The sequence below is a fragment of the Nicotiana tabacum genome, chromosome 9 (genome assembly GCF_000715075.1).
Source record: "Nicotiana tabacum cultivar K326 chromosome 9, ASM71507v2, whole genome shotgun sequence".
NCBI lineage: Eukaryota > Viridiplantae > Streptophyta > Magnoliopsida > Solanales > Solanaceae > Nicotiana > Nicotiana tabacum.
Genome location: NC_134088.1, coordinates 18,984,011 through 19,003,019, shown reverse-complemented (window position 1 = coordinate 19,003,019; position 19,009 = coordinate 18,984,011). Strand labels below are relative to the sequence as shown.

Genomic DNA, 19,009 nt, shown 5'->3' with positions numbered 1-19,009 from the left:
GTTTTCCAAGCGAGAGCTCCAAATCAGCAAAGAAAATACTTTTGAAAGTGAATCTATAGCTAATGTGGAGTCTGTTAGTGGAGAGGGGTATATGTGCTCCACTTGACTAACTGTGAGGGTATTTTTGTGCCCCATAGCAAACAGAGGGAATAATTGCTCTATTTCCAATAGTTTAGGGACAACGTTGACCCTTCTCCCTGGTAAGAATTAAATGGAACAGTGACGTTCTTACATTCCGAATGCCATTAATTGTTCCCAGCTATAAGATCAAATTATAGTAGGATTACCAAATAGAGAAGGCTTCATCAATGGAACCATGGTATTAATCATACCTTTACTGCCAAAGTTACAAAAAGAACAATCAGAACACGAAGTATCAGAAAATATCGTACCTGATATCGCAGTATACATATTTTTCTTTTCTCTAGTTGGACAATATTTTAATTAATGCAAAATTCACATTATTCAGTTGATGAAATACCACATTAAAACCTCTTTTCTAGATGACATCCAGTATTTTTTCATCAACATGAGTCTCTTGCGATGTAAGAATTACTGTTACGCCAAGTTATAGCAAAATGTATTTGCACCAGTTCATGATATATAACTCTATAACAATTTCAAAGAAAAACAGATTACATTTTTTCCCCAAAAGTAAAACATACCTATTAAATGTTTCAGGAATCATCGCAACAACTCTTTTCCCAATTGGCTTATCAAACTTTGCAAGAAAAGTAGTACATATACCTCAAAAACACACTTTTGTATTTGGATCCTACAAATGTTTCTGGAATCACCTCAGTAACTCTTTTCCCATTTGGTTCATCAATCCTAGCAACAAAAGTAGTAAATTCAAAAGAAGATGTATTTATTTATGGAATTGCTGAATCATCAACAGTAAGTTAAACAGTTCATGGAGGGATCAACCAGTGGCGGACCCAGAATTTTGTACAAGCAGGTTCAATCTTAGAAGTACATAACTTTAGTTGTAAAATAGTAGTTGTCAAGTGGGTTCAAATAAAGTATTTATACAAAATTTATACAACTTTAATCCTAATTTATACATATATACTGTATTATTTTTTGGTGAAGCGGGTTCAGTTGAACCCGCTAACCACCACGTGGGTCCGCCACTGCGGATTATAGGATACATCACAAGTTGTAGGTGTCTTTGTTTGATCCATAGATGATAGAAATTCAGCATTGAGTTTAAAAGAATATAATATTTGTTGAAATTTAGAAAGAATCTACACCATATTTTTGTATGTATTGTAGTTCCAGAAGTTCTCTTTCCAACGGCACAAGTAGAAAGTGACTTCAACGTGAATACATACAATATTGCTTCCAAGTCTAACTGTGAAAAACAGAATACAAGAATTTATAATTGAATTTAAAAGTATATCTGTATAAATCAATAAAGAATCTTGGTCTAATTTTTTAATATATTGTAGTTCCAGAAGTCCTCTTTCCAACGGCACAAGCAGATCGCAATTTCGACATGCCATTGGAGAGATAATCTTTTTTTAGTCAGAGCGTGCAAAGCTATAAAAATCAAAATTGCAGAAATTTATAACTGCGTTGAAAAGAAAATCTGTATAAATATGCAAAGAATTTGGACCTGATTTTTGTAGATATAGCAGCTTCAGCAGTGTTCTTTCTAACGGCATAAGCAGAACGTGGTTTTGACGTGTCTGCAGAGAGATATGAATTTTTTAGTCAGGACGCACAAAGCTGTAAAAACATTAATACATATTATTCAAAACTTAATTCCAAAGCATATGTGTATAAATCTATAAAGAATGCTAACCTTATTTTTGTACATACTATAGCTCAAGAAGTTCTCTTTCCAACACCACAAGCGGATCGTGGTCTCTTTCAACATGCTAAATGAAACAATGTATACAAAAGACATTATCATAAAAAACAAATCTTAGTAATTAAATAGATTAAAAGTAAACAGAGAAGCCTACCTCCTCAACAATTGTCAGAATAAATTTCGAAAATCTTCTTTAAATACTACATTTGTAGCTTCAGTAGTTATTTGTCCATCATCATCATAAACCTGAATTTCTAATCCCTTTCTAGCTGTCACCCTGGAAATAGCAACGCATAGCTATCCGTGTGTAAACACACGTTTCTTCAAAAATAATCCCACGTGAGACAATGATTGTCTTTGGCTTTTATTGATTGTCATGGAAAAAGATATAGTGATTGGAAATTATTTTCGCTGGAACTTAAATGGAATTCTAGCATCAGATGGAGTCAATGTCATTCTTGGGATAAACACTTTTTGTCTAGCCATATGTCCTGATAAAACCTTGGCTTCAATAACTTGATTTTCAAGTTTAGTTATGATCAACTTTGTTGCATTACATAATCCTGCTGATTGGTCAATTTTTTTAATAACATCACCGGAACACCTACCTTTAGAGTAAGAGCATGATTTGGAACTCTAGAACATTTAATAGTGTTCAAAATTTCTGGTGTGTGTACATGTTCCAATGCTGAATAAGTTTGATCAGAGTTGCAAATTGTATCGGAACTCAAATATGATTTTTCAGGACTATGATTGAGTGAAATCATATATTCGTTGATTGATTCTACCATATCAAGAATTGGAGCAAGAATGGCTCTTTGTTGGAGGTATCCTATATCGTTGCAACGATTGATAAAATCAGGATATGTACTTTCCAAAATTGCAGATATTGGATCAACAGAATCTTTTATCAGAAGATCATATGGTATTTCAACTTTTTCATTGCCATCAACTGAATTATCAATCGTACCATCACCAATTGCAAAAATCCAATCTGAAAAATATTCAACTCTTGCATCTGGGACCCTATTTCATTACTTTGCAATCTCATATTCTTTGTTAGCCTTAAGAATTGACAATGAGATCATAAATAAGAAGAATTGAGAGAAGCATTAACAATATCTTGCCTAGTACCTTTTAGAATGGCATGTAATATTTGTCTGAAGTCACCACCAAGAACAACTGTTTTACCTCCAAATGGCCGTTCTAAGTTGGATGCATCTTTGAATATAAGAATGTCTCTTAGAGTTCTATCAAGAGATTCAAAACAATAACTATGCATTATAGGTGCCTCATCCCAAATAATCAACTTTGCCTTGGCAATCAAGTTTGCTAACAGAGTACCTTGATTGATATTACATGTTGAATCTTCAGTAAGATTGAGTGAAATTATAAATATTGAATGAGCTGTTCGACCACCTGGTAACAAAAGAGATGCAATCCCGCTAGATGCAACAGTTAACACAATATCTCCTTTAGATCTTATGGCAGAAGAAAGAGTCCTCCAAATAAAAGTCTTGCATGTTCCTCCAAAATCATATAAAAAGAAAAATTCACCTTTGTTTTCATTCACAACTGTTATTATTTTCTCATAACTACAATTTTGCTCACCTGTCAAATTCTTTACTAACTCTTCATGTTCCTCTGCCAAAGCGCGTCTATTATAACACAATTCATCTCGAATTAATTTGTTACTGGTGTCAACTTCTTCCTCTTTATAAGTAGGCGTTGGCATTATTGGAAAATCCCCAAAACTTCTTCCACAACCTTTTAAGAAGTTTTCCAACTTTTGCAAATAATAATTTTTCAACTCATTATCTGTTAGGTCAAATTCTGAAAAAAAAAAACAAAAAAAAAATTAAATATAATTTCAATTAATCTTACTGGTTAGTGTAGCTACATGAAATGAATAATAAGATTAATGGATCGGTAAAATGTAAAATGGTGATTTAGATAAATATGAAGGCCATTTTAATTATCAGCGAATTTGAAGCAATAAGATACCAAACCATCTAGTTCATTTTATTGAGAAAAAGTACAAATCTTGAAGTGAAGATGCATTTTCTTCTACCTAATATTACCAGAAAGCCAGTTTTATTGGGGTATTTAGAAAATATTATGGTATATACCAACTTGTCACGACCCGAAATCTCACCCATCGTGATGACGCCTATCTCAATACTAGGCAAGTCGACAACATCAATTACCCACAATTTCTTTTAAATACGAAAAAACATAATAATTAAGTTTAAGAGAAAATCCCACAAATACTGGATACAAATACACTCCCAAAATCCGGTGTCACTGAGTACATGAGTATCTACACATTACAGGTCTGGAAAACACGATATATAATAATCTGAGACCAAAAATAATAAACAAAAGGATAGGGAAGGAGAGACAAGGTCTGCGAAACATGGCAGCTACCTCTGAATCTCCGAAAAATTAACTGTGTGAAAGAATCAAAACTCATTGTGTCTGGATCACCTGGATCTGCACACGAAGTGCAGGGTGTAGTATGAGCATAACCAACTCAGCAAGTAACAATAATAAATAAAGAACTGAAAGTAGTGACGATCTTCACAGCTAAGTCCAAATACAGTACTTTTCAACATAAAAAGGTAGACATGCTTTCAAGTTCAACATTTAAAACTCCACAGTAATTTCATATCAAATTTTGATTGAATCAGAAATAATATCTTTTAGAGTTTTCCAAAACACTGATATATGACAGCTGAAATGCAGCAATAATTGAATCAATGCATCCTCTCAGAGTAACGGTCATTTAGTCCTCCCATTCACTCCAACCTCACATTCACTCTTTTCTCTTAGTCACTCAATCCTCTCAATCACTTAGCACTTGGCTGTAATGACTCGGCCGGTCGTTTTGAGTGTATTAGTCGCGATCCCCTATTTACTATTTTCTCCGTATCTGTTTTTGCTTATGTGACTAGCCGGGAGGTCTTATTTTTGGTTTCGGAGTATTTTGGGATACTTAGTCCCTAAAACGGAAGCTTAAGTCTCAGGATTTTGACCATAGTCAAAATTATGTGAAGACAACTCCAAAATGGAGTTCCATCGATTCTGTTAGCTCCGTTGGGTGATTATTGACTTAGGAGCGTGTCCAGACTGTGAATTTGAGGTCTGTAGCTAATTTGGGCTTGAAATGGCGAAAGTTAAATTTTTGGAAAGTTTGACCGGGGGATTGACTTTTAATATCGGGGTTGGATTCTAATTCCGGAAGTTGTAATAGGTTCGTAATATTGATTATGACTTGTGTACAAAATTTGAGGTCAATCGGAAGTGGTTTGGTAGGTTTCGGTGTCATTTGCGGAATTCGAAAGTTTAGAAGTTCTTTAGGCTTCAATCCGGGTGCAATCGATGTTTTGATGTTGTCTTGAGTGATTCGAAAGTTTGACTAAGTTCATATTGGGTTATATGACTTGTTGGCAACTTTGGTTGAGGTCCCGGGGGCGTCAGGTGGAATTCGGGAGGTTTCAGACTTGGTTTTGGATTTGAAAGGTAGCTGAAGTGTTGCTGTTGCTGGTGTAATTGCACCTGCGGAGTGGGAACCGCAGGTGCGAGCTCGCAGAAGCGGGGATGGGACCATAGAAGTGGCCAAGGATGAGATGAGCAGAAGCCGCAGGTGAGAAAAGTTTCCCACACCTGCGATGGTCGCAAAAGCAGGCAGCTGGGCGCAGGTGCGAGTTTTAGCCGTAAGTACGATGGGTTTCTGCAGATGCGATCTTCTAGGCGTAGGAACGGAAGCTAGGATTTTAAGTGGAATCCACACCTGCGATGGATTTTCCACAGGTGCGGCGTCGCAGATGCGATAGTGGGTCCGCAGATGCGAAAAATCTGGGCGGAAGGTTTAAAAGCAAGGGTTCGCGATTTTAGTCTTAATTCACCATTTGAGACTCGAACTTAGGCGATTTTGGTGAAGATTTTTGAGGGGATTTTTGAGGTAAGCTTCTTGTACTTATTTTTTATCATAAATCTTGATTTCCCACTAATTTTCCCCACCTAATTAGCGTGATTTTGAAATGAAATTTGGGGGTTTAGGGCTTGAGAATTGGAGAGTGGATTTTGGGGATTTGGAGGACCAAATGATGTCGGTTTTTGATGAATTTAGTATGGTTAGACTCGTGAGTGAATGGATTTTCGGGTTTTGTGACTTTTATCGGATTTTGAGACGTGGGCTCGGGGTCCGGGTTTGAGCTTATTTCGGATTTTGACTTATAGTTTTGTGTTTTTCTTGTGAAATTGATTCTTTTAGCCTATATTAATTATATTGTACTGCTTGTGGCTAGATTCAGGGCGTTTGGAGATTGATTCGAGGGGAAAAGGCATTGCGGAGTAGGATTTTACGCGGGTTGAGGTAAGTAACAATTTTAAATCTGGTCCTGAGGGTATGAAACTCCGAATTTTGGTATGATGTGACTATTTTGGAGGTGACGGACATGCTAGGTTACAGGCATGTGGGCGTGCACCGTGGGGGATTGTGACTTGGTGCGTCCAGTGAGACTGTAAAGTCGAATAACCTATTCTTAATTACCTGTTCTCTCTATCTTCTAGAAATTTGAGTGTCATTAATGTTAGAAACCATGCTTAGGCCATATGGTATTACTGTTGGGACCCTCAGCGGTCGGGTTCTTGTTGAATTAGCCGCTATTTACTGTTTTGTACTCAGTCACAGTTTTACTTGCGTATCATATCTCTGTTTCCTCTTGTTTCCTTGTTGATACTGCTATTGTCTCTTTTGGCTGATTTGTATGATTTCTAAAAGCCCGAGAGGGCTGGAGAGGTTAGTGACTGAGATAGGGCCTGAGTGCCAAGCTGCGAGCTATGTGAGGAATATGGATCGGGTTGCACACCGCAACGAGACTTATGGCTATTTATGGACTGTGGAACGGGTTGCATGCCGCAACGATCCTTATGTCTACTTATTTGATTGGGTCGAGCTGCACGCCGCAGCGATATAACGCTTGGGCTGAAAGGAGCCCCTCCGTAGTCTACTCACCCACAGTGAGCGTAGGTACCTATTGAGTGTGAGTACTGAGGGATGAGAGTTGAGTGATTGAGCTGCAGTGACGAGTTGAGTGACTGTTGCCTTGAGAGGCTGTACTTGCTTTTTTATTTGTTGATGCACTTAGTTTCTATCTGTCATTGTCATGAAATTTATGAAAGATTCTATATCCGAATTTACCCGCACTTTAATTGTATAAAATTGATTTGATTTGAACTGCCGAATTTGAAAGCATGTCTATTCATTACTGGAATTATTGAAATGAACTGTATTGTATAGCTCATTACTTCCTTCTCAGTTCCTTCTCAGTTCCTTATTTATTTCTGTTACTTGCTGAGTTAGTTGTACCTATGCTATACCCTGTACGTCATGTGCAGATCCAGGTGTGTTTGAGCACGGAGGTCGTTGAGTTCGTGTGTGATCGAGTATAGGAGACTACGAGGTAGCTGTCGGCGTACGCAGACCTTGTATCTCCTTCTATGTTTTCTTTCTTTTATGTATTGATACTTAGACACTATTTGTATTAGACTAGATATCTAGATGCTCATGACTCAGTGACACCCCGATGTTGGGTTATTTTCTTTTCGCACTTATGTTATTTTGGATTTTACCCCCATTTTTATGAAAACCTCTGGTTATTTTAAATGTCTTAATTCATTTCTGTTAAATTTTGTAAGTGTTTTGAAAATGTCAGCTTGCCTAGTATCACGGTAGGCGCCATCACGACGGGTTAGGTTTTGGGTCGTGACATCGACACTCACACTTAGTTGGTACCTGCGCTCACTGGGGATGCGTACAGACTCCGGAGGGGCTCCTTCAGCTCAACCGCTATATGTCACGATCCAAAATCTTATCCATCATGATGGCGCCTATCTCGATACTAGGCAAGCCGACAACATCACTAACCCACAATTCCTTTTAAATACTAAAAACATAATAATTAAGTTTAAGAATAAATCCCACAAGCATTAGAAATAAACACACTCCCAAAACCCAATGTCACTGACTACATGAGAATCTATACATTACAAGTATAGGAAACTCGATCTATAATAATCTGAGACCAAATACAATAAACAAAAGGGTAGGGAAAGAGAGACAAGGTCTGCGAAATATAGCAACTACCTCTGAATCTCCAAAAAATCAATTGTGTGAAATAATCAACACCCACTGTGTCCGGGATCACCTGGATCTACACACGAAGTGCAGGGTGTAGTATGAGTACAACCAACTCAGCAAGTAATAATAACAAATAAGGAGTTGAAAGTAGTGACGAGCTTCTCAGCTAAGTCCAAATACAGTACTTTCCAACATAAAAGGGTAGGCATGCTCTCAAGTTCAATATTTAAGATTTCACTGAAATTTCATAACAAGTTTGACCGAAACAGAAAATAATACTTTTCCAAAATTTTCAAAATAATTATATATGACAGCTGAAATGCAGCAAATAATGAAATCAATATATCCTCTCAGAGTAGCAGTCACTCAGTCCTCCCATTCACTCTTTCGTCACAGTCACTCATCACTCGGCACTCGCACTCGCACTCAGTAGGTACCTGCGCTCACTTGGGATGTGTACAGACTCCGGAGGGGCTCCTTCAGCCCAAGCGTTATATCAAGCCAATCATGGCATAAATAAATAAAATATGATGCGGCGTGCAGCCCGATCCATAAATATCCTCATAATTAGGCCATCGGCCTCACTCAGTCATCAACCTCTCCAGTCTCTTGGGCTCTCAGAAATCATGATAATCAGCCCAAAATTGATAATATGATATTTTAATAAATAGCAACAGAGACTGAGATATGATATGAAATGAATAAACATGATTGAATGTGAAATTTCAATTTGAACATATAATTCAACCATATAAATGACCCGAGTGGGTACCAATAATAACAACATATGTCTAAGCATGATTTTTAATACGAGTCTCAACTCAATTTTCCTTAACACGTAGAGAATGTACGGATATCAACAGATAATTCAACTACACAGTTCCATGGAATTTGACCAAGTCACAATCCCTACGGTGCACACCCACATATCCGTCACCTAGCATGCGCGTCACCTCAAAACCAATCACATAACATATGATCTGGGGTTTCATACACTAAGGACCAAATTTAAAACTATTACTTACCTCAAACAGTGTAATTTCTTATTCCGCTATGCTTTTGCCTTATGAATTGGCCTCCAAATGCCTCGAATCTAGCCACAAATAATTCGATTCAGTCAATAAAAAGTGTAGAAATTAATTCCATATGAAAATATAATTGTTTCCATAAAAATCCAAAATTTCATCCAAAATTCGCATGTGGGGCCCACGTATCGGAACCCTACAAAAGTTATAAAATATGAACCCTCATCCAACCACGAGTCCAACCATATAAATTTTACCAAATTCCGACATCAACTATAACCTCAAATCTTCAATTAAAGTCTTCAACAAACCCAATTTACCCATATATATTAGGCTCACTGTTTTACGAATATCTCTTAGAGTTACATGAACACCCATTCCCTAAACTAAGTGTTTTCATAACTTAAACTCTTTTCACAAGTTTTATAAATGTAAACCACTTACATACATATTTCAAAATTCTTTCAATCATATTCACCAACACATGTCTAGACTCTTTTAAAAATTCACACCCTTTAAAGATCGCGCGCTTTTTTTTTAATCATACTATCACTTATACATACAGTAAGCCGTAATCTTTAACACTAATTAAGATATAGTAAAATAATTGATCCCAAACTTAGTCTACGTCCTATGGAGCTACCTTAGGTAGATTTTAAGGGGTGCCTAACACCTTCCCCTTAGAAGAACAAAATTTCTTACCCATAATCTTACTAATTAGTAGACTACTAATGAATATGACTTAGTAATTAAATAGGTGCATTAGTATACCTTTAAATATTAGGTAGCGGCTCTCTTTTATCAACAAAAGAGAAACCACAAATTGAATCTTGTTTTGAGTAGTGCAAAATTGGGTGCAACAAAATGGCGAATCTGCTGGGGATCAACACTTAGGTTCTGACCTTAGCAAACTTACACTAATTTGACATCTAGATTTATTTGTACATTGCTTTAATTGTAGATAAATTGCAATTACGTGCTTACCTGCTTTATTTGCTATTTATGCTTATTATCATGCTTCGTGTTGCCACGCCCTTGTCTGCTACTGCTTTATATACATTGTAATCACATTTCTTCCTATCGAGTCTTGGCCGTACACTATCACACACAATGGCACACGAGGGTTGTCTTTTACACCCCTCTAAACCTTCCTTTCAAAACTCTATAACTTTAGAGAATGGCTTTGTCAGGTCAACTGACATAACTTCTCGCAGCCTTCAGTCCAACTCAAAAGTAGGAGACACTCTACTCTAGTAAAATAGGTCATGCTGTATAAACCTTAGGTGAGTCAGTCTTTGGCACTGACGCACAATTAAGAAGCAAACACTTACCAAATATCTTTCTTTTACCCACTACGGAAAAATGGAAATCAACCAAAACATCCTTGATATTAGCATGGTAATGGGAGGACCACATAAATTGAAATAGTGGTGGAATAATATTCATTGGGAACACGGAGATGAGGTTCAGACACATCTGGGGAAATTAACCGCTTTGCTGAATATTCGAGCAGACATGGTGCTCACTCGCCTGTTGATAGAATTTTGGGATCTGGCTAAGGTGGTGTTCAAATTTGCCGACTGTGAGTTAGTACTGACATTGGAAGAATTCACAAGTTTCACGGAGCTGTCGTTCAACGGAAGGAAGCCAATATTGCCAGTTACTATGCCCGGTTACCGATTCTTAGATGCCTTAGGCCTGGCCAACAGTAGGAGTCTCAGAAGTATTGAGGACGGATGGGTCAGCCTTGACTAGCTTTTCGACAGATTTGGGCACCGTGAAAGCTACAAGTGGTATTCAGGGGAATTTCAATGTGACCAAGTGACTTGGGAGAGTCTTAGGCCTATCACTTTCTCAATGGCACTATTGAGACTATTGCTCTTCCTGTAGTGAAGGGGTCGGATCAATATCAACCTATTACATGTGGTTCTGGCGATCTTCTATGGCAATCTTTAAGCTACTTTGGTGCTGATGGTATTAGCTGAGATGCCGAGGTCTTTGTCCGCATGTTCAGGAGGGTATGATTTCTTTAAAGGTTGTAACTTGCTACTCTATATTTAAGCTACTGAACATTTCTTCCAGCAAGAGGCAACCATCGATTACTTTGTGGGCGTCAATAACATGATCCACAGCCATAACAAAAGAATGAGACATTGGGTCTCCCTACATGGGCAAGAAGAGTGGAGGGAAATGCTGACCAACCTGAGTGGAGAATGGATCAACTGGAAACTGTCCTAGTTAGATGGAAGAGAAATCTTGAGGACTCCTCAGAAATACTTCATTGAGCTAATCGGACTCAAAGATATTCAACCATACTCACCCATGTGGGTCCTCAGACAATACGGGATGATCCAAGATGTGCCTCTGTGGACAAAGACAACACTATACGAGGATTCGTACAACAAACATATTCAAATCCTCGAGATAAGAAGGCTCTAAGAAGAGTGGAACAGCCTGGTCACAATGCCTATGGGTCAAAACACATGGTGTACAACAGAGTATTATGTCTGGATCAACGGGAAAGAAGAGTTGGCTCAGCCAAGCAGAGAGGGTAAAGACTGGTTAGAGGACGCAATGGCTGCTTTTCAAATTTACCATGAGATCCTGCCACATTACGTTGTGACCACTTTAATGCACCATCAGGTGGTCCCAGGATCCATTGACCACATGTTGCCACCTGCCGTAGACGATGACTATGTAGTGGTGTGCATCCAAATAGAGTCTAGCATAGAGCCAGAAGAAGATCCGGAGGAGGATTCGGAAGAAGAGACAGAAGAAGATGAGGATATGGGAAACGACTCAGGGGATGGTTATTAGAGTAGGTTGATTTGCCCCTTTTTCCCACTTTGTACCCTTATCCCTAGTTTTCTCTTTTACTTTCCAAAAGGGCAAGTTGTCCAAGCCTAAAAAGTTCTATGAAACAGTGATGCAATCTTTGTTCTCACTTGTATCAGTCCAAATTATCAATGAAAATAAATTATTTCGGATCTAAATGTGTCAAGTCTAAAGTCTAAATGTCTGCCAAACACTGAGATTTAGGCCTACCTCCGGCAATGAAAGGTCCCTGTGAATTCTAGGAAACGCGATAGCCTTAATGAACGAATTAATTACTCTGTGTGATTTCATGCTTGTATAAATGAACAAACTGACTCCTGTTTCTTTTATTTTTTCTTTCTTCTCATTTTTATTTTGCTTTATTTTTATCCCCCATAAAGAAAAAAGAAAGTTGGTTTGTGTCGACCGAAACTGGCGGAACCACCATACAATCTAAGGTCAACGGGAAAGATGTCAGCTGTAGAAAACCCAACTGAACATGCTCTGGTCATAGCCGACAGCCCGGGGCGATCGGAGGAAAATGATGACACTAGGAATGATGAACATTTGGCCAGGATGGCCCAGGAAATGGAGTCTCTAAGGGAGGAGGTACAACATATCATGGAGGTAGCGTGCCTGGCCGTGACAACGCTTCCTTAACCACTCGATTCCCTTCTTTGGATTCACTCTCACACCATTTTCCTTTCACATCACGTCAAAACAATAACACTCCAACTACAGTGCCTACCACTCAAGTTATACCCCCAGTAACCCCTACAAATCCACCAAATCCCCCTATCCACACTACCTACGTACCACAGTACATTCATACACCACAAAACCCGCATATTACCACCAATGCAACTCACACCCTTCCACATGTTGGGGTCACTTTTACTATCAACCAGCACATACCTGTGGCACATACTGCCACCCATGAGCGGTACGTTCCCCCTGTATATGCCATTTCTGAACCTACCTTTACAACACCTGTCATGGTTAGGGTGCCTTATGAGATTGACCAATACGTCGAGATGGAAAGAGAAGCCAGGCGTAAGGAAGAAGAGTCAGTATCTGAGCAGTTATAAATCTTGAGGAAATAGATGAAGAGCCTCTAAGTTGCCTGAGGAAGTGAAAATTTGGATTGCCAAGATCTGTGTATTCATCTGAATATGGATATGCCAGCAAGGTATAAACCCCTAAAGTTTGATATCTTCAATGGGACGGGTGATCCCTACACACATTTGAGGGCATATTGGGACAAGTTAGTCGGAGTGGGAGGAATGAGAAGCTAAGGATGGAGTTATTTATAAGAAGTTTGACGGGAGAAACACTCACCTAGTATACTCGACAGGATCCGAGAAATTAGAGAACTTGACAAGCTATAGTGGAGGACTTCATGAATCATTTTCGATTCAACACTGAGATAACTCCCGATCGGTTCGCACTGGTGAACTTGCAGAAAAAACCATCTGAGTCATTCCAAGAATATGCACGTCAGTGGAGGTAAGAGGCCGCCAGGGCGCAACCTCCGCTGGATGACAATGAATTAACCAAGTATTTCATCAGAGCCCAAGACGGGATATACTTTGAAAAGATGATGGGACAAAAATTTCCCGAGCTGGTCAAGATGGGAGATTTCTTAGAAGAAGGTATAAAATTTGGTAAAGTACAATCCATGGAAGCACAACAAGCGGCCATCAAGGCCATCCAATCAAGGTCGATCGATGGAGGAAAGAAGAAGAAAGGGGAGGTCTCAGCAGTCGTCCCTTATTATTAACGCAACCCACATCACGTAAACACTTCATATTCCCCAAACAATCATTCATCACCATCCACTTACGCTCCAGTCTATATCCCCCAACCATATTACCACCCTTAACCATAATACAACCCTCCTCGAGCCAATAACACCCAAAAACCACAATGACTATATGCTCATGTCCAAATCACTAGTCACCAAAACCAACCTGCTTATGCACCACACCCTCGTCCCAACTTTAAAGAGAGGGGTCCTTGAAATTACACCATGATTGTCGACCCTCTGGTCCAATTGTTCGAGAGATTGAGAAGGTAATGATTGATACACCCAGTTGAAGGAAGGGTTCATGAAAATCCCTCCAAGTATTTTGACGCAACTAAAAGATGCGTGTATCACTCCAACATACCTGGGCATGATACTGAAGATTATTTTAAGCTGAAAAATATGATTTAAACATTGATCAAGAGCAGATCTATTCAGTGCACTCTGGCACCGCCTAGTGTGAATCGCAATCCGCTGCCAAATCACCTAAACTAGGGAGTTAACAAGATCACATTGGATGTAGAGTATGACCTAAAGGGAACGATTGTTACTATAGGAAACGCAGAAGCCACCAAGATCCCTCCTCAAAGGCGCCAATGAATACAGTACAAGTGAGACCCACAGTGATTGTTCAGACCTATCGGCGACAACCTGTCATTGCTACAAGAGACAAAGAAGTCTGGAATACAAAACTGTCGTGTGGACGTACCAGCAAAAAGGGATAGCCAAAATGACAGACTCTTCCGCAGCCCATGGTATGACTATTTTTGGGAGATGTTACGCTCCTGAAGATGTCAATCGAGGGAACTTAGGAAGAGAGAAAATTCAAATAAGGAACATAATAGACCCAGAAGTCGCTGAGTTTTGGAAAAGAATGTCGACCAAACAATACTCTGTGGAGGAGTAGCTGAAGAAAACTCCAGCACAGATATCAATCATGGATCTCTTAATGAGTTCTGACAGTCATAAGGATACCCTATTGAAAGTACTAAGTGGGGTAAGTGTACCGAGTAACACCACCAGTGAGGCACTGGCCGCGGCAATTGGGAAAATTATCGAAGCAAACATGATCACTTTCAGAAGAGACAAACTTCCTGTCGAAGGCGCAAGTCACAACAAGGCTATTCATATCACTGTCAAATGTGTGGACAAAGTGGTGTCCCGGGTGTTGGTCGATGGAGGGTCAGGAATCAACATTTGTCCGCTCTCTACCCTAAAGGAGTTAGGAATTCATTTGAGGGGAGTCAAGGAAAGTCACGTGAGGGTGAGGGCCTTTGATGGTTCGCAAAAGGATGTTATTGGAGAAATTTATTTGGCCTTGCAGATCGGGTCGGTCGAATTTCCCATATTGTTTCAAGTAATGGACATCTCATCTTCCTACAACTTGTTGATGGGAAGGCCCTGGATACATATGGCATGGGCTATCCCATCCACTTTACACCAATACATGAAATTTGAGTGGGAATCTCAGGAGATCGTGGTTCATTGGGAGTGGGGTCACTCCACTTATTTGGAGTATGTTGTTCCATTCATTGAAGGGCTAGACGGCATTGATTTCCATGCAGTGGAAATCATGCAGACTACCGAAATGGAAAAGATTTAATAGAAACGAGGAATGCAGTCATTGTATAGATCCAAGATGTCTTTGAGGGAGATGATGAAATATGGATACAAGCCAGGAACAGGGCTGGGAGCCAGGTCGGACTGAATCACCGAGTGAATTGAACATAACGGGCAGAAAGGAAGGGATGGCATAGGATATCAGCCCCCGGAAGAGAAAACTCCTACCGTTAGCTCCGGGAAAATGGTTTTTGTGCCAGAGCATATTTCAAGTCCTGGTCAAAGTTCAGTACCAGAAATTTATATCATCGATGGGATGGAAAAGTTGTTCGTAAATATGATTGAAGAATGTTGCGAAGGGACTGACATCAAGACACCAACTATCAGGAATGTTGAACCAGGGGAAGATCCGCGGAATTGGACCACCAGTCCGTCTTTGGTTTACCAAGAGTCTTGGTAGTATGGAACTGTAAAAGTTTTCTTTTGAAAAGTGCACGGTCAATTGAGGCACGAAAAATGTTTGTACCTTTTTTTCATTTGTCTATTTTGAATGCTTAAGACGTTCCTTTTTTGATGAAATAAAAAGAATCATTTTTCAAATATTGCAACTTATTTACCGCTTTGTTTATACTTAGCTTTTATTTTCAGTAATCAAAAAGCTAAAAACCCGCATTCTGCGATTATGACATGTAACGAAACCGTCGAGCGCAACGACCCTGATTACGAAGAGTATGACGAGAGTATGATGCCAGAAAATTTCCCGCAGGATATCGAACAACTAGAGAATCAGAAAAATTCCAACTTCGAAGAAACGAAAGTTATCAACATCGAAAGTGAAGAAGACATAAAAGAGACCAGATTCAGCAATCACCTAGAAGCCGAGCAGAAGAAAAAACTGATTGAGCTCCTCCGACAGTACATCGATGTATTCGCATGGTCATATGATGACATGCCGGGAATAAGCACTGATATTGTCTTGCATAGACTGCACACTTATCCTACCAAATCGCCAGTCAAGTAGAAACCCAGAAAATTCAAACCTAATTTAATTCTAAGGATAAAGGAAGAAGTGACCAAGCAGAAAGAAGCGAATGTAGTAAGGGTCACCAACTATCCAAGCTGGTTGTAAAATTTTGTACTAGTACCCAAGAAACACGGGAAGATCAAGATATGTGTGGACTACCGAGATCTCAACAAAGCTAGTCCAAAGGACGATTTCCCTCTCCCAAATATCCACATTCTCATCGACAATTGCGGGAAGCATAAACTGTAGTCGTTTATGGATTATTTTGCTGGATATCACCAAATATTAATGCACGAGGAAGATGCAGAGAAGACAACCTTCACTACACCTTAGGGAGTTTACTGCTATAGAGTCATGTCATTCGGTATCAAGAATGTCGATGTCACCTCCATGAGGGCCATGACGACCCTTTTTCACGACATAATTCATAAGGAGATTGAAGTGTTTGTGAATGATGTCATCATAAACTCTCAAAAGATTTTAGAGCACTTGGACAATTAGAAGAAATTTTTTGAACACCTGCAAAGGTACAATTTGAAGTTGAAGCAGGCAAAGTGAGTATTCGGAGTCCCCGTCGGAAAGTTGTTGGGATTCATTGTAAGATCCCAACAAAGAACAAGAAAGATGTAATGAGTTTCATGGGTAGATTGAATTACATCAGCCGCTTCATAGCCCATTCCACGGTAATCTGCGAACCCATTTTCAAGTTGTTGATGAAGGATGCTTCCAAAAGATGGACAGAAGACTGCAAGAAAGCCTTCGAGGGAATCAAGGATTATCTGTCAAATCCACCAGTGTTGGTTCCTCCCGAATCAGGGAATCCATTGTTAATATATGTGTCAGTCTTGGATAACGCCTCTGGCTGTGTGTTCGCACTAAATGATGAAACTGGGAAAAATGAGCAGGCCATCTACTACTTAAGTAAGAATTTCATGCCATGCGAGGCCAAATGTTCTCTGATAGAATGCATTTGTTGTGCTCTAACTTGGATTGCCCAGAATCTAAGGCATTACATGTCAGTATACACTACACATATGATATCACAGCTTGACCCACTCAATTACATCTTCCAGAAACCGATGCCTACCAGAATGCTAGCGAAATGGAAAATTCTCCTCAGCGAATTTGACATTGTGTACATAACTCAGAAGGCTATCTAAGGACAAACGTGAGCCGACCACCTCGTAGAGAATCCGGTGGATGGGGATTATGAGCCACTTACTACATATTTTCCCGATGATGAAGTATTATTTGCTGGAGAGACTATTGAAGATTCATACCCTGGATAGAGGATGTTTTTCGATGGAGCGGTAAACTTCAAAGGAGTCGGAATTGGGGCAGTCCTGATTTCAGAATCTGGACAGCATTATCCAGCATCGGCAAAGATAAGATTCCTTTGTACCAATAATATGGATGAATACGAAGACTGCATCCTTAGGATCAGAAAGGCAATCAGCATGAATGTCAAAGAACTTTTGGTCATAGGGGATTCTGATCCATTGATACACCAAGTCCAAGGGGAATGGTCCAACAAGAATGCCAAGATACTTCTATACCTGCACTTCATGAAGGATCTATGCAAGCAGTTCACAAAGATTGAGTTCAGGCACGTCCCCAGGATTCAGAACGAGTTCTCCGACGCCCTTGCAACCCTATCATTTATGATTCAGCATCCAGACAAGAATTACATCAACCTATCAAGATAGAGATCAGTGACCAACATGCCTATTGCTTCTATGTAGATGAAGAACCAGATGGTAAACCATGGTATCACGACATCAAGGAATTTCTTTCTACCAGAGAGTACTTGAAGAATTCTACTAGTGGTAAAAAAATGAGCCCTCATGAGGCAGGCAAACCACTGTTTCCTCAACGCAAAAATCATGTACAGGAGTACTCCTGACTTAGGTTTGTTGAGATGTGTAGATGCTGCCGAGGCAACCAAATTATTGGAGGAAATATATCCAGGACTTCACATGAATGGGTTCACATTAGCGAAGAAGATCTTGAGACATGGATACCTTTAGACAACTATGGAAAGCGATAGTATTCGCTAGGTGCAGAAGTGTCACCAATGCTAGATTCACAGGGATTTCATCCGGGTTCCACCGAATGAGTTAAACATAATGGGTTCCCCTTGGACGTTCGCCGCATGGGGCATGGATGTGATTGGACCTATAGAACCTACCGCATTGAATGGACATCCCTTCATCTTGGTAGCTATCGACTATTTCACCAAATGGGTCGAGGCATCTACTTACAAGGACGTCACAAAGAAGGTACTGGCAGATTTTGTCTGGAACAACAATGTCTGTAGATTTGGAATACCGAAGTCTCTCATCACTGACAATGCAGCTAACCTCAACAGCGACCTCATGAGAGAAATCTGCAAGAAGTTAAGAATCGTCAACCACAATTCTATAGCCTACATACTGAATAGGGCAGTTGAGACAGACAACAAGAATATCAAGAGAATTCAACGAAAAATAGTGGACAATCACAGGTAATGGCATGAGAAACTAACTTTCGCTTTACTGGGTTATCAGACCACCATGAGAACATCCACTGGGGCAACGTCGTACATGTTAGTATACGATACTGAAATTGTGATACCCGCAGAGGTTGAAATTCCATCCTTAAGGGTCATTCAAGAAGCAAAATTGGACGACGCAGAATGGATACGGTCAGACAGGAGCAACTCATGCTCATTAACGAGAAAACAATGGATGCACTATGCTACGGTTAGCTATATAAGAACATGATGGCTAGTGCATTTAACAAGAGAGTGAAGCCTCGTCATTTTGCACCGAAATAGTTGGTC

General features: G+C 39.6%; 2 protein-coding genes across 2 annotated transcripts; one reads left to right on the top strand and one right to left on the bottom strand.

The window, feature by feature from the left end:
- Nucleotides 1–267: 267 nt before the first annotated feature.
- On the bottom strand, nt 268–11,310 carry LOC142163805 (uncharacterized). The gene is made up of 6 exons (XM_075220950.1): nt 11,307–11,310; nt 2,951–3,649; nt 2,688–2,810; nt 1,619–1,691; nt 748–831; nt 268–337 (listed from the first exon to the last, which is right to left on the bottom strand). The coding sequence occupies exons 1-6, from the start codon at nt 11,308–11,310 to the stop codon at nt 268–270; spliced, it is 1,053 nt and encodes a 350-aa protein (XP_075077051.1).
- A 6,170-nt stretch (nt 11,311–17,480) lies between these two features.
- Nucleotides 17,481–17,894, top strand: LOC142163804 (uncharacterized). Its single transcript, XM_075220949.1, has one exon. The coding sequence runs from the start codon at nt 17,481–17,483 to the stop codon at nt 17,892–17,894; it is 414 nt and encodes a 137-aa protein (XP_075077050.1).
- The last annotated feature ends 1,115 nt before the right edge of the window (nt 17,895–19,009 follow it).

Bases quoted from the DNA above. Each gene is read 5' to 3' on its own strand.
- LOC142163804 (XM_075220949.1), top strand. From the start codon at position 17,481: ATGTTTTTCGATGGAGCGGTAAACTTCAAAGGAGTCGGAATTGGGGCA.
- LOC142163805 (XM_075220950.1), bottom strand. The intron at 2,811-2,950 runs GTACTAGGCAAG...AATATTTTTCAG, and splicing joins ATTACATGCCATTCTAAAAG to ATTGGATTTTTGCAATTGGT. The intron at 338-747 runs GTATATGTACTA...TAACTTTGGCAG, and splicing joins TACAAAAGTGTGTTTTTGAG to TAAAGGTATGATTAATACCA.